This window comes from Xiphophorus couchianus, chromosome 22 (genome assembly GCF_001444195.1).
Source record: "Xiphophorus couchianus chromosome 22, X_couchianus-1.0, whole genome shotgun sequence".
NCBI classification, from domain to species: Eukaryota; Metazoa; Chordata; class Actinopteri; order Cyprinodontiformes; family Poeciliidae; genus Xiphophorus; species Xiphophorus couchianus.
This window is the reverse complement of record NC_040249.1, coordinates 6,082,548-6,095,011: the sequence shown is the minus strand read 5'-3', so window position 1 is coordinate 6,095,011 and position 12,464 is coordinate 6,082,548. Positions and strand designations below refer to the sequence as shown.

Sequence of the window (12,464 nt, the reverse complement as noted above, 5' to 3'; positions counted from 1 at the left end):
TAAAATAATATGAGATGCTAAAGAAAAGTTTAATTAAAAATACAGTCGACAAAGACAGAAATGACTGTAAGACAGTACAATGTAATAATGAGGTGGCAGAATGACTAGTTTCACCTGAGCGTGACCCACTTCACTCTGCGTGGCATCCCGTGGACTCTTATTTAACGGTTTAATTTGAATACTGACGAATCCGAAAGCACTTGAACGCACCGACAGTTCATTCAGTTTTACTGGAAATCACCCGTTCTTCCAGGAGATAATGGACCAAGCAGCAATTCCCCAAACTACCAGGAACCATTCTTATGTAAATTTCTGTAAACAGAACGGTTTCAGAAAACCTGTTTATCTTTAATACAACAGGGAAAGCCCAATTTTGACACTGAAAGCGTCAGAATATATGTAAATAAATAAATAAAATTAATAAAAAAAATACGGGGTTTTTTTTCCCCCTCGTAAGCCTGGCAAAAATGTGCCTGATTCATCCAATAACCTCCCAGTTGTAGTTTTATACTAAATATTAAATGAATGTGGGATATGTTTGCATTCTGCTATGAAGAACCTGAACGTCATGAGCTGGTTCCCGCTTCCTCTGAGGGATACATCCCACATCCTGACGTCAGCTGGATGTGAAAGCTTTTCTCCCCACTCCAGCGTCCAGCTGACGCATTCACTTATCTGCTCCACACCAGGAATTTGAGGTAAGCAGGAAACCCTGGATTTGGGGGGGAAACTTTGTTGTCTGGATAATCTTGAACTTACGTCCATGCTGTTGCTGTTGTTTTGACGTAAAGATGTATTTATGTCAAGCTGAAACTTTATGTGAAGATTTAAAGCCCAGCCTGCTGTGTACTCTCATGTTACAGCACTCGGCATTCCTCTTGTTGTGTTATGCAATGCAGACTGTATGTTCACAAAGAAAACAGCTAAAATGCTGGACTCACAGAGGATTTCTCACTCCCTGGTTGCATGTACATTCGGCTGAAGGTTACATTGGGAGTGTTAGGACAGCACAGATGTTTCCCGGACTAACACAGCAACTATGTCCTAACATCCCCCAGAGATAATTGCAATACCAGATATTTTAAACGGTATTCATTCACTTCTATGTCATCTGGAAGCTCGTAGAAAGCAGCAGTCAGTCTGAAGAAATCCATATTTTTATCAAGTGGGAGGAGAACAATGTTGAAACATCTTCTTTTTCTAGTTAACCTTCTTCTCGAACATCACCTGGTTTGATAAAGTTCCTCAACATTATCAAGCGCTATCTGTGGACTAAAATGTCAAGATCTTTCCTAATAAAAATGTGAAAAATTGAGGAGTTTTAAAGAAAGGTGTAAAGTGGTTTAACTATAACGCTTCCTAGATGAACGTTTTCTTTACTTTTTTGTTCCATGGTCATCCAGAGTTTCCTGCTCTTAAGTGTGTTTGATTTTTGCAACAGTGAAATTCAGCCTTTCTAGATTATTATTGTTTGTTTCAAAATGGAAGGTAAAAATCTCTGCGAGCCTTCACCGGTCCCAGTTGTTGATCAGTCAATCAGAAACAAAAAACAAAATCTGATTTTTTTTTTTTATTCTGGTCAGTGAATGCAGCATATGTTCTAGCTAGCAGGTAGCTCTGAGAGCAACACTCTTAGGTGTGGAAGTTGTTACTGCTGGAAGAGGACTCAAACAGAGACTTATTGAATGAAAGGTAAAAGGTCCATTTTCCACAGAACTATCTTGACTGTTCAGGTTTGAGATTAACAAAATCACTGGAAAAATTTCCCAAGCTCTCTGATGGGTGCATTTCTTGTTAAAACTCTCAACTCTTTTGTCATTTCTTTGTATTTTACTTCCAATGAGCAACATTTATGTAAAAGTTTATTTTCATTTGTCTTTTTATTGAATGGAAAGTGCTCAAAGGTATCCTTTTTTGTCATTCAGCAAGACAGTGATAAAAAATAAAACAATGTTGCTTCTATTGAGGCACAGATTAACATAGCAAGACCAGGATTAAGGGGATAAAAGTTAAAGATAAGATAAGAATATCAATGTTCTTCAAGAAAACAAGAGAATTCAGGGTTTCCCTCAGTGTATTATAAGCCTGGCGGGCAACCAGGCTTTACTTGTGCCCCCACCAGGCTAACCATTGCTTATTTTTTAAAGTCTTTTTAAAATGTTTGCATTTTTTAAGGCTTTATAATTGGTATTCAGGCATTAATCTTCCAATCATTCAATAACACGTAATTATCAAATGATATTTTCAAATTTCCTGTCAACTTTAAACATTTTTTAACTCTAAAACACAACGTGCCGCAGGATGAATGACCGCCGTGGCGCCCGACCACCGGGCTTTGCAAATTTTCTTGGGGAAACCTTGGAATTTTTATTAGAAAAACGAAGAAGAAATTACAAGACTTTCATACTAAGACCTGCTAGTTTTGAGGAAAAACTGTAGTAAAAAAAAAAGTAGACTTGCATATGGAAAAAAAAAAAAGCTTGCCTTGATATATTAAACGTCAAATGTTTACAGCATAAAGTCTAAAGTGCGACTTTACGCTTTAAAAAGCTTAATGTAAAACTCTCCGGATTGTGAAACCAGCGCATTACTTAACCACAACTAAAATGGTTGATGAAGATAAAACAAAAAAAAACATTACATGTTTCCATTTGGTCTGACCTGAGGTGGTTCTGCTTTTAGGACGGATCAGCACCTTTCTTGGTTTTGTTTGGTTCCTGTTGTGACTTGAGAGTTACACACATCTGTCTCCTGTTCTGTTCCCACGACTTTGACGTGTCACGTGTGAAACCGTGCTGCGTTACCCCGAGCTTTGTGTTACTTACTAAGCTCCAGTGGATAACGCGTTGATGGCTCATGTTTGCAAGTCTGTCCACTTCATCTGATGACACGTCTGATAAAAGATTCATTCTGAGCAAAACTTAAGAGGTTTCTAAGAAAGCTAATTTTCTGACAGACTCTAATGGCCTTCAACCCACCATTACAATTAGTGTGTTCAGCAGTGAGCGCAGATCTTGCCAGGATTTCCAGGAAAGGATTGTTTTTCGGTTGATGTTGCACAATGTTTTTTTTTACCTTAACTATACGGGTTCTTCAAAGTGTACATAAGCCTTTAAAGTGACATATATTCTGTTTAAGTATACTTGTAAATAAGCTATTAGGTGAGGTGAGATAAAATGATCAATAACCTCATTTTACCGCCATAAACTAACACACAGCATCCAGTCTGCTTAGGAGTCTGTCAGCATCCCACGTCTACATTTGATCATATTTGCCCAATCTCCCTTGCAAAACTTCTCCAAATCTATCAGACATGTTAGGAAATCTCTTCTCCACATCCCTCTTTTGTTATAAAATCCTGTGGTTGAGATGGACACAAGTGCAGAGATGAGAATCGCAAGTGATCACGTTTGTGTGGGTTTTTTTAAAGAAAAGATTTACAAAAATTGAGGAACAGATTGGAGAGAAACGGAAATGCAAACAAACTGGAAATACCCCAGCACTCGGCACGAGGATTGTAGTCGATCCTCTGTGCCAGCGATGAAAACCTGGCCAGCGATCTGATGATGCTGACCGGCTTTTGAACTATTGGGAAGGAGGATAACGCAACCAGGTTTAAGAAGGACAGAGCAGGGAAGCTGATGGAAGGCCACAAAAAACACAGAAAGGAAAACAGAGAGAACAAAACAGGACAAAAAGGGTCACACTAAACCAAGAGACTCACACGATTCTCTTTACGAAGCGTTGCTTCCATTTAGCTTGACGCTGTTTCAGGTGAGCAGTAAAAGCTTAAATGTATCGCTATTGGAAAACACTGCCGAAAGGTTTCGGTTGGTTTGAGCCACCTTTTTTTCCCCCAGCTTTACTTTATTTAGTTTTACGAGAAAGACTTTTCTGTACCCTTCTCCTGACTGATACCTTTGCACAGTGATAGCCTCTCCACCAACAATGGTTTTAACTCAACTATGAACATCAGCAAATGCCAGGAAAGTCTTACAATGAAAGATAAAGTTTATTTCATCTGAATGAAAATCAATATAAATATTATGTGTAAGAGAACTTTCAAACCAGAGGATAGTTTACAAGCGTCTCAGCTCATTCGATTTTTGGTGCCAGGTGCCAGTGTGAGAGAGCCGTGTTCACGTTTAAGAGCCAATAAAACCGTTTTCTGATTCTAAAAAATAAACATATAGATTTTATTTTTCCAGTACTTATCGCCTGAACACCAGATTTGTAGAATTCAACAATGGTCGATACTCAGATTTGCATTTCAGTGTCTTTTCCAGACATGATGAGTAATTGCTAAATACTTGAGGGGAAATAAATCAGCCAGCGAAGCCACTTCGTCATAAAAAATTAGTCAGCTCAGGTTCATAATGTTTGGTTTCATTTCACAGTTTAGAAAGAAGAAAAGATCTGACGTATTAATTTTGAAAAATGACATGATCTAAAATTGAGAGTCTTCAAACAGAAACCATTGAAATTACAGAAGCTTATTTCTTTACACATTTTTCGTACAATTTACACAAGGCTTTTTATTTGAGTCGTAAAGTCAGAGGTACGGCTCTGACTTTAAATATTATATCTAAATATTGTATAAAAAATGAACAAGTTTGTTAACCGTTAAACTGAGTGGGTTTAGATATTTTGTACATAGTTGGGAGTTTATTGGGGTTATTGGTTTTAGGAACTGTTGACATTGTCGGTGTTATCCTTGGTTAACAAATAATGACATGGTGTAATCACGATTGAGGTTAAACTTGAATAACTTTTGAACCACAGAAACCTTTGAATTTGGGTTTTTTCACATCAGCTGGTGAAAAGCCTTTCACCTGAGAAAGTTTTCACTAACTGTGCACTTTTTAAAAATTAAAATCTATACTTACAAAGTAATGTGGTGTTTAATTGTGAAGTTCAAAATGATGAAATTACTAAACCCATCTGCCTCCATTTCTTCCTCCTTATGCTTCTTATTTAAACTTACTGTAGACAAGCCAAAAATTCATAGTAAGCTTATTGTTTTTTTATTTTTTAATTTACTTCCATTGAGTCTTGGGAAATTCATGTTAAAAATGTTCTGGAACCTGATTTTACTCTTTAATCATTCTGTGGTAAAAACATTTTCTCTGCTGTTAAATTCACTAATCGCCTGACCCGGCCTCAGGAATCAGGTCTTTCCTTTCAGGATATTTCGCTCTTCTTTAGCCAATGCGTGCAGTGACTACCTCTAGGAAATGTTAATTGTGTGCCAGTATTAAATGCAGAAAATGCCATAAATGCTAATTCTCCTCCTTTTCTTATTCTAACCCCGGGACAGAGGAGGAATGCAGCGGTCAGCTCTGTCCGGTGTTCAAAATAAGACCCAGAGTCATGTTCCTGCTCTGATATCACTGCCAAACCAGACGAGACCTTTAAAACTGCCAAGATTTCAAGACAGTGTTTTCCCTGGAATCTCAGAGCAATCCACACACACATATAATTTTCCGACTGCGCGTGTTTTTGTATGTGAAATTCAATGAGGGCTCGCCAGGCCAAACAATATATCCCATGTTGCTGCAGTCCGGGAGGAACACACCCGTCGCAGACCTTATGTGTGTTTCTAATTGAAACAAATCCTGATCCAAACCAGCTGTCCATGCAACAACATCCTCTTCCTTCGTTCTGCGGCATGAAAACACTCGATGGATGTAGAAAACTCGTGAGAACGACCTCCGAGTGTTGAACTCCGATGTCAAAGAGTAAAACGTCTACCTGTGATAAATACCCTGAACAGGGTTACGAAAGTACGCTGACCTCTTTGTTTAGATATAAATAAGTTCAGTCACACACACACACACACACCGATGGTTTCCTCCCTCAGAAAGGTCAAGACTGCAAGTCTAAGCGAAGGTGAAGTGAATTAAAGGTGTGTCTGAGTGAAGGAACGAGTGGAGGTCACATGGTTTCCGTGTTGGGTTTCGAGAAAAGTTGTTTTAAATTAAAGCTACGGAGCCAAAAGATAAAATTACATCAAGTTACTCCTGGAATGCGGCAGATTGTGGTGAGAGTGTTAAGATACTTTGCATTTCTCTGCAAAGATTGTTTAACCTCAGGTACTTTCAAGACAGCAGGACAGACAGAAAGTTAGGGGTTTTTTGTTATCATTTTATGTAAGGCCATTTTCATTTCAGTCAAACGGTTTGATGGATGTTAACTAAAAATCAAGTTCGCTCAATGATGTCTCTACTCAGGGACAAATATTTCTGATGTTTAATAGTGATTAAAACGACCCGATTGGAGAAACAACCGATTCTGCAACAGATTGATCAGATTTGTAGGAGGAAAAACCTCTCTAAAAACACTAAAATCAGTTTCTGTGAAAAAGAACTGAAGTGAAATGCAGATTTCTGTGCATAAATCATCTGTAATGCATAAAAAGAAGCAACCTGAAACAAATACTCTTTGGTTATATAAAAAGAAATGTATCTAAGTGGCTAACCAGATGCATTTAGTTAAATGATCCTCAGATAAAACAACCAAATCTCTGAAACTAAAATGTTTGAGTGTTTGCAGGAGAAACTACATTGCTGCTGTACATCTATACAAGAACGCATATAAGTTCAATGCCTTTTCTTTGTTTTTTTTTGCAGCCACAGGATGGTTATTTAAAAAAAAAAACCTAACTGTGAAGGGAGACCCAAACCAAGAGATGTCAGGAATAATTCAGGAACCAGAGAAATATGGGACTGCCAATTCAGAGAGACGTTTCTGCTCTCAGCGACTCAGATATTCATAATTAATTAACTGCCACATGTTTTAATTCAGCATCACATAGTAAATTAGGACACAAATAAAAAGACTGTTCTGAATTTTTCACTGTAATGTGAAACAATCTACTGAAAGCAGAATGATCCGAAGGCTTAATAGTGCTAATGGAATTAGCACCTCTAACAGACAGAGCAGCGTGGAATAGTTGCTCAAATCCAGGCTTTGTTTAAGAATGGGTACATCAAGCCATCGTAGATAGAAAACCTAGAATAGGTCTGATCTAGGTTTGGTAAAAACCACTTGGAAATTGAGAAATTAATAATGAAGAAAGAATTTATAAAAATCTCTGACGAAACCACACGTCCACCGGAGAGCTCCGGCTGCCCAGACTAATGGTGACATAATTATCCTGTCGGCGCCACAGCAGGACTTCGGGTCAGTGTCTCCAGGGGAGCTGAAGGTTTCGGCTGTAAACCAGCACCATAAATCCAGAATAAATGTGAATAAATGTGTTTGGGACGCTTTGCCAAGAGAAGGCCACTGCAGAGAGCAAAAAACAATCTTATCCTCAAACCAACCAGGCTGACAACCATAATTCCTGTCTAAATCATGTCCAGTCACACAAGCTCTCATTTTTACAGAATACGGCCTGACACTAAGTGATCCTTTGTATTTATATCTGTGGGTGGCTTGAGAAAAATGTGCGTACTTTAAATTCCTTCAGTGGTTTTCTGTTCTATGTTTTGGTATATTCCTCTTTAGGTTCATCACTCTAATGTTAATAGATGACTTAGGCTAATTTTCCCTCGTTAGTACTTCAGTGAGGGGCTTAGCGTCCCCCCCCGTTCATGAACTGTTCTCTGCTGGTCAGGGATCATAGTGCAGCGTCACACCTTTCAGACAAGCCACAACTTTTTCATTCAACATATTTAATTCAGTCACTTTTTCACACTTTAATCTGCTGGCCTAAATATCAGAGCGATCAGTATGACCACTTTTCACAGACTGCTGCTGCAAAATACATGAAATAAAGTTCAACTACTGAGAATTTTTTCTTTTAAAAACTCAGAATATGCAGCATAAGCTGAGAATTTTCTCAGTTTCCATTGTCTGCACAATTGTGCAATTTGACATTTCGAAAGTAAATTAGCTTAATGGAAATGCGGCAATTTTGAAAAAGAAACTCAAGTTTTTCAATAAAATGTTTTGGTGCCAGGATGAGGTGATTTTGGGCCTTATCAGAACTCGTTTGTTTTGCAAAACTGTAATGGAAACTTTTTTTTCTTTTTTTTTTTGCATCATACGAGTAACATGATCAAAAACCTGATGTTGCCACTGGCGCAAACCACAAAGAAGAAGAAAGCAGCAGGAGCAAGTTTCAGGATGATGGTGCAGAATGTTTTTCAATAATTTATCGTGAGAACAAACATATTCACGTGATTTTAATTGCGTTTCTTATTTGATGGAAACACGATGCCAAATTGTATTTTTCCAACATAAGTGGAATATTGGCAAAGCTTTGTGCACACTTGTAATGGAAACACTGTACAATTAAAATACAAAATATGAAAAAATGTGTAATTCAAAAGCATTAAAGTTTACAAACCCGAGTTTTCATCTGGCTACCAATCAATAGCTAAATACTGCACTAAGTTCAACGCTGGGTGTAACGCTAACACCTGAATTTGCAGGAATTATTTTGAGACCGAAGCAGGTTTTTTGTTCCACCTTGAAGTAGATGGAAGCTTTTTTCATAAAACATTTCAACGCGGGATTAAAGTGTTGAAATCCTGGCCAAGGAAGTAGCCACAGCTGACTTGTACAGAGGCATATTTACTTTCCCAACAACAGGGTGACTACACAGAATTTGTTCGCTGCTGCTGTTTTGAAAAGCAGCAGGTATGGGGAAACTTCAGACACCGGTTTGACATGTATTGCTGAAGTCAGTCTGCACCACAACATAATTTTTTTTTTTTACTTACATTTTTTAAAGCGTGCCTTTAGGATTCTGTTCGCCTGCTGTAGGCTGTTTTTAGGTCTTTAGAAAAACAAAGACTGAACCGGAAAAGGAACAAAGCAGCAGAGAAAACCTCAAAAAACCACTTTGAAAAACCTCCAGAAAGCCTAGAGAGATGTATTCAAAAATCGGGAAAATGCAAATTTAAGTCACTTTGCACAGAAGTAAACCTAAACAACTGTATCTGAGACGTCACCTTGAGGTTGTTTAGAAATGACCAACGGTTATTAAAAACAGCCAAGCTTGATTGAGGTGGAGGACGACCATCTGTTTGGTGCAACGGGGGGTCAAAGGACAGGGAGGAATTTCTATAGCAACAGAGATGGAGACAAACAACATCAATGAATAATTAATTCTCACTAAACCTGAACCCAAAGAACACAGTTAAACAGCCTCAGATACCTGCTGAACGGCATTCAAACGTCGAACAGCAGGAATTTTGAGTAACAAATGTTTTTATGGTTAGTTTGATGGACAGAAGAAATGATCTGAATGCATCACTGTGGGAACTCCAGCTGCTTATCTGTGAAATTGTACAAGATTATTTAAAAAAGCAACTAAACCTAGAAGTTTTGTTCCATTTCTCTTCTTTGCTGGCTCAGGTACAGACCGGCCGTCGCGGCCCATGGGTCAGCCCTCTCCCTGAGACTCACCTCCTGCCGTGATGTCTCCCTCCAGGCCTACTGCTCCTCTCCTCCACCTGCTGCTCTGTGCGCTGATGGCCGACCTGCGTTTGGCTTACATCACGCACGGCAACTTCATCTACTTCTCCAGGAGCCAGGACTCTCAGCCGTGCAGCACGTCTTCAATTTCCGACTGCAGATGCAAGAACTTCCAGCTGTCCAGCGCCCACAGGCCCCTCTCTCACTCCACTCCCGCTTTCCAGGGGAAACATTTGACTGTGTGGTTCTCGTCTCCCGCCACCGTGATGCGTCTGCTGAACAACTCGGAGGTGAGGCACCTCACGCTCATCCACTGCGGACCTCCCGGGGAGCCCCGGGGGGCGGCCTCGTTCTCTCAGGAGGGTTACTTTGCGGTGCAGCGCTTGGAGAGGCTGACGGTGGTGAACGTGCCCGAGAGGCCATTTCACCCCTGCACCGACGCCAACTGCGCCAAGAGAACAAACGCTAACCAAGACAGAGACAACAGCTTTGCATTTGACTCAAACAAGTCCAACAAGGACAGAAACACCAACATGGACCTCGTTGCTGAGGCGATGAGAAGCTCTTTGAGACCGTCCTCGCCTCAGATCCAGGACATCTTCCTGGGCCGGGAGCGTGGAGCGGCGCATCACGAGCAGGCCCGACTGGGAATCATCCACAGCTCTGTGCTGGACTGGGGAGCAGAGATCAAAACGTACACGGTGCTAACACACATAGACAGTGACGGGACGCTGCCTTTCCCTGACCTTCACCTGGCAAAATTACCAGAGGCGTCGGTCATCTATGTCAGCTTTGTGTACTGACAAAAGACTTACTATGAACCACCGATAACACAACACAGGCCTCTGTTTGGACCTACACCTTGAATATTGTCCTTGGGTCAATGAAATTTGATATAAAACGGTTGTTGGTTTACATATTGCTCTGTGTTTTTAGGCTCTCTAATTCACAGGTGTCTGGCATACGATAATTCAATACATCACCATTCTTAAAGTTTCCATTCAAACAAGTTCAACAACAAACCTTCTAGATCCTAGTTTGTTATAAAAAAATGTTACCTAGTTTGGTAGACACAAACCTTTTCCGCACCAAGAAATTTTGAAAATGACTGTCTTAAATTTAGGTCAAGTTATCACGTGTGAGAGAAAAATTCCCCTTTTCCAAAACATTGTTCTTCTTGTTGTTTTTAAAGTTGATTAGATTGTCTTAATTGACAGTCCAACCCTTTCTGTTTCTCTGGAAAAGGAGCTATAACTTTTGTTATATCTTATGATAAGAGTACTCCATCACAGAGAGGCGTCTTTGGGACACCAAGTCTCCATATTAACCAACAAATAATATTTATTTGCAGTTTATTAAGAAAAAAACCCATCAGGAATCTTGTTCTGTCTCCTTACCACAATTGAAGTTTGAACGCAGCTAAAAGCTACAGGACCTGATCTGTGTGTGAGGCATTTCAGTGACAAACAACCTGCGTGCTTTTTGTGGGAAATCAAGCATTAAGATGTGGAAAGGCACCTGATGCTCATTGTTGAGTACGGTGGAGGATGTGTAATGCTTTAGTCATGGTTTCTTCCAAAGGACATGAAAAACATTTTAGAGAACATGATATCGCAAACTCTTACAAATACCAGGACATGTAAAGAAAAAGAAAAAATCCCCGCTTAATTGTGAATTACAAACCAGATCAAGTTTCTTTTATGGCCACCTGACTACCCAAAGAAAACAGGCTGGATGAGCTGAAGAGAATTGGCACAGGATGAACTCAGACTTGGGTAAAAATTACATCAAACTCAAACAGAGATAACAACCTGACAGAAACTACTTTTTCTTGAGTGAGATTCTTCAACTGTAGCCAAAGATAAACACGTCTTAAAGGTTGCTACACATTTGCACAAGGGTGCCAACAATTGGGTCACATTGTAACAATGGTTGTGTGATTTCTTCTCGCTTTGCTATCAAAGCCTTAAACTTTTCACAGACCACCAAAGCATGCTCACAATGCAAACAATGAAGAGCACGCAGAGCTCAGCACACCAGCACATCATGTGTCCTTTGTTTCCAGCTGCTGTTTATGCTGATCTGATCTTTCAACGTTTGTGTTGTGAGGTTTCAGTGTAAAGTGCTGCACAGATGCAGCTTCCTGTTTATTTGGGCCCCTTGACAATAGCTGGCAGCGTCATGGTCCTGCACTTGATCAATGTCTAGGTTTAGCACCCTTTGCAGAGAAACAAATGGAGAAGTCCAAACGAAAGAGGGCAGTCAGGAGATTTTGTTGCAACATAAACATTTCCCAGTTCATCTTTTATGTTTTAGTCCTGACCTCTGCTTCCTTCTTTCTCGTCAGAGGTTCGAGGTTTGTTTACAGTGAAGTGAGTCAAAATGTACTTCAGAGTCTGAGCCACAAGGTGGCAGCAGAGATATTTGAGTAAATTACAGCGACGATGAAGAACAGAGGACTGAGAGAGAAAATGTTTTTCTTTTCTTGTTTACAGTTGATATAAACCTGAAATTTAACTCGAGTTGCTATCGATGATAAAGGGTCCTGTAAATTTATTTGTTGTGTTGCTATGGAAACGTATTAACAGTCCGTCATCAGAATTTATTTAATTTCATAAGCAAAAAATAAATGATCTGTGTAACATTATTAATTTGCTGTCCTAATTAAATTTGTTTCCAACTTCAAACACCAATGTGGCTTTATAGATTTTAAAATAGATAAATTTCAATGCAATATCGTGGACAGTTATGCAAGGTATGTAATTTCTGGGATGTCTGAAATAATTGCTTTGCATCACCGGTATGGGAATGTCACATTTATATGCGTCTCCATTCAGAAACATCTGTGTAATTTATATATAGCTGCATGTCCAAATATTAGAATATTGTCAAAAAAGGATATTAATTTCAATAATTCAGTTAAATTCAAATGATATTTTTCTAATAGTTCTCTTCTTTCAAAATGTATTCTAATTTCCAACTAATTTACACACCGTTGATATAACAGTATAAGTTAGAATATTATGTAAGCCACTTCT

At 39.2% G+C, this 12,464-nt stretch overlaps 1 protein-coding gene across 1 annotated transcript; it reads left to right on the top strand.

Annotated features, from left to right (window-relative positions):
- The first annotated feature begins 611 nt into the window (after positions 1-611).
- Positions 612-12,073, top strand: LOC114138568 (uncharacterized). The gene is made up of 2 exons (XM_028007926.1): positions 612-698; positions 9,367-12,073. Exon 2 carries the CDS (start codon positions 9,429-9,431, stop codon positions 10,227-10,229), a length of 801 nt encoding a protein of 266 aa, XP_027863727.1. The 5' UTR covers positions 612-698; positions 9,367-9,428; the 3' UTR covers positions 10,230-12,073.
- The last annotated feature ends 391 nt before the right edge of the window (positions 12,074-12,464 follow it).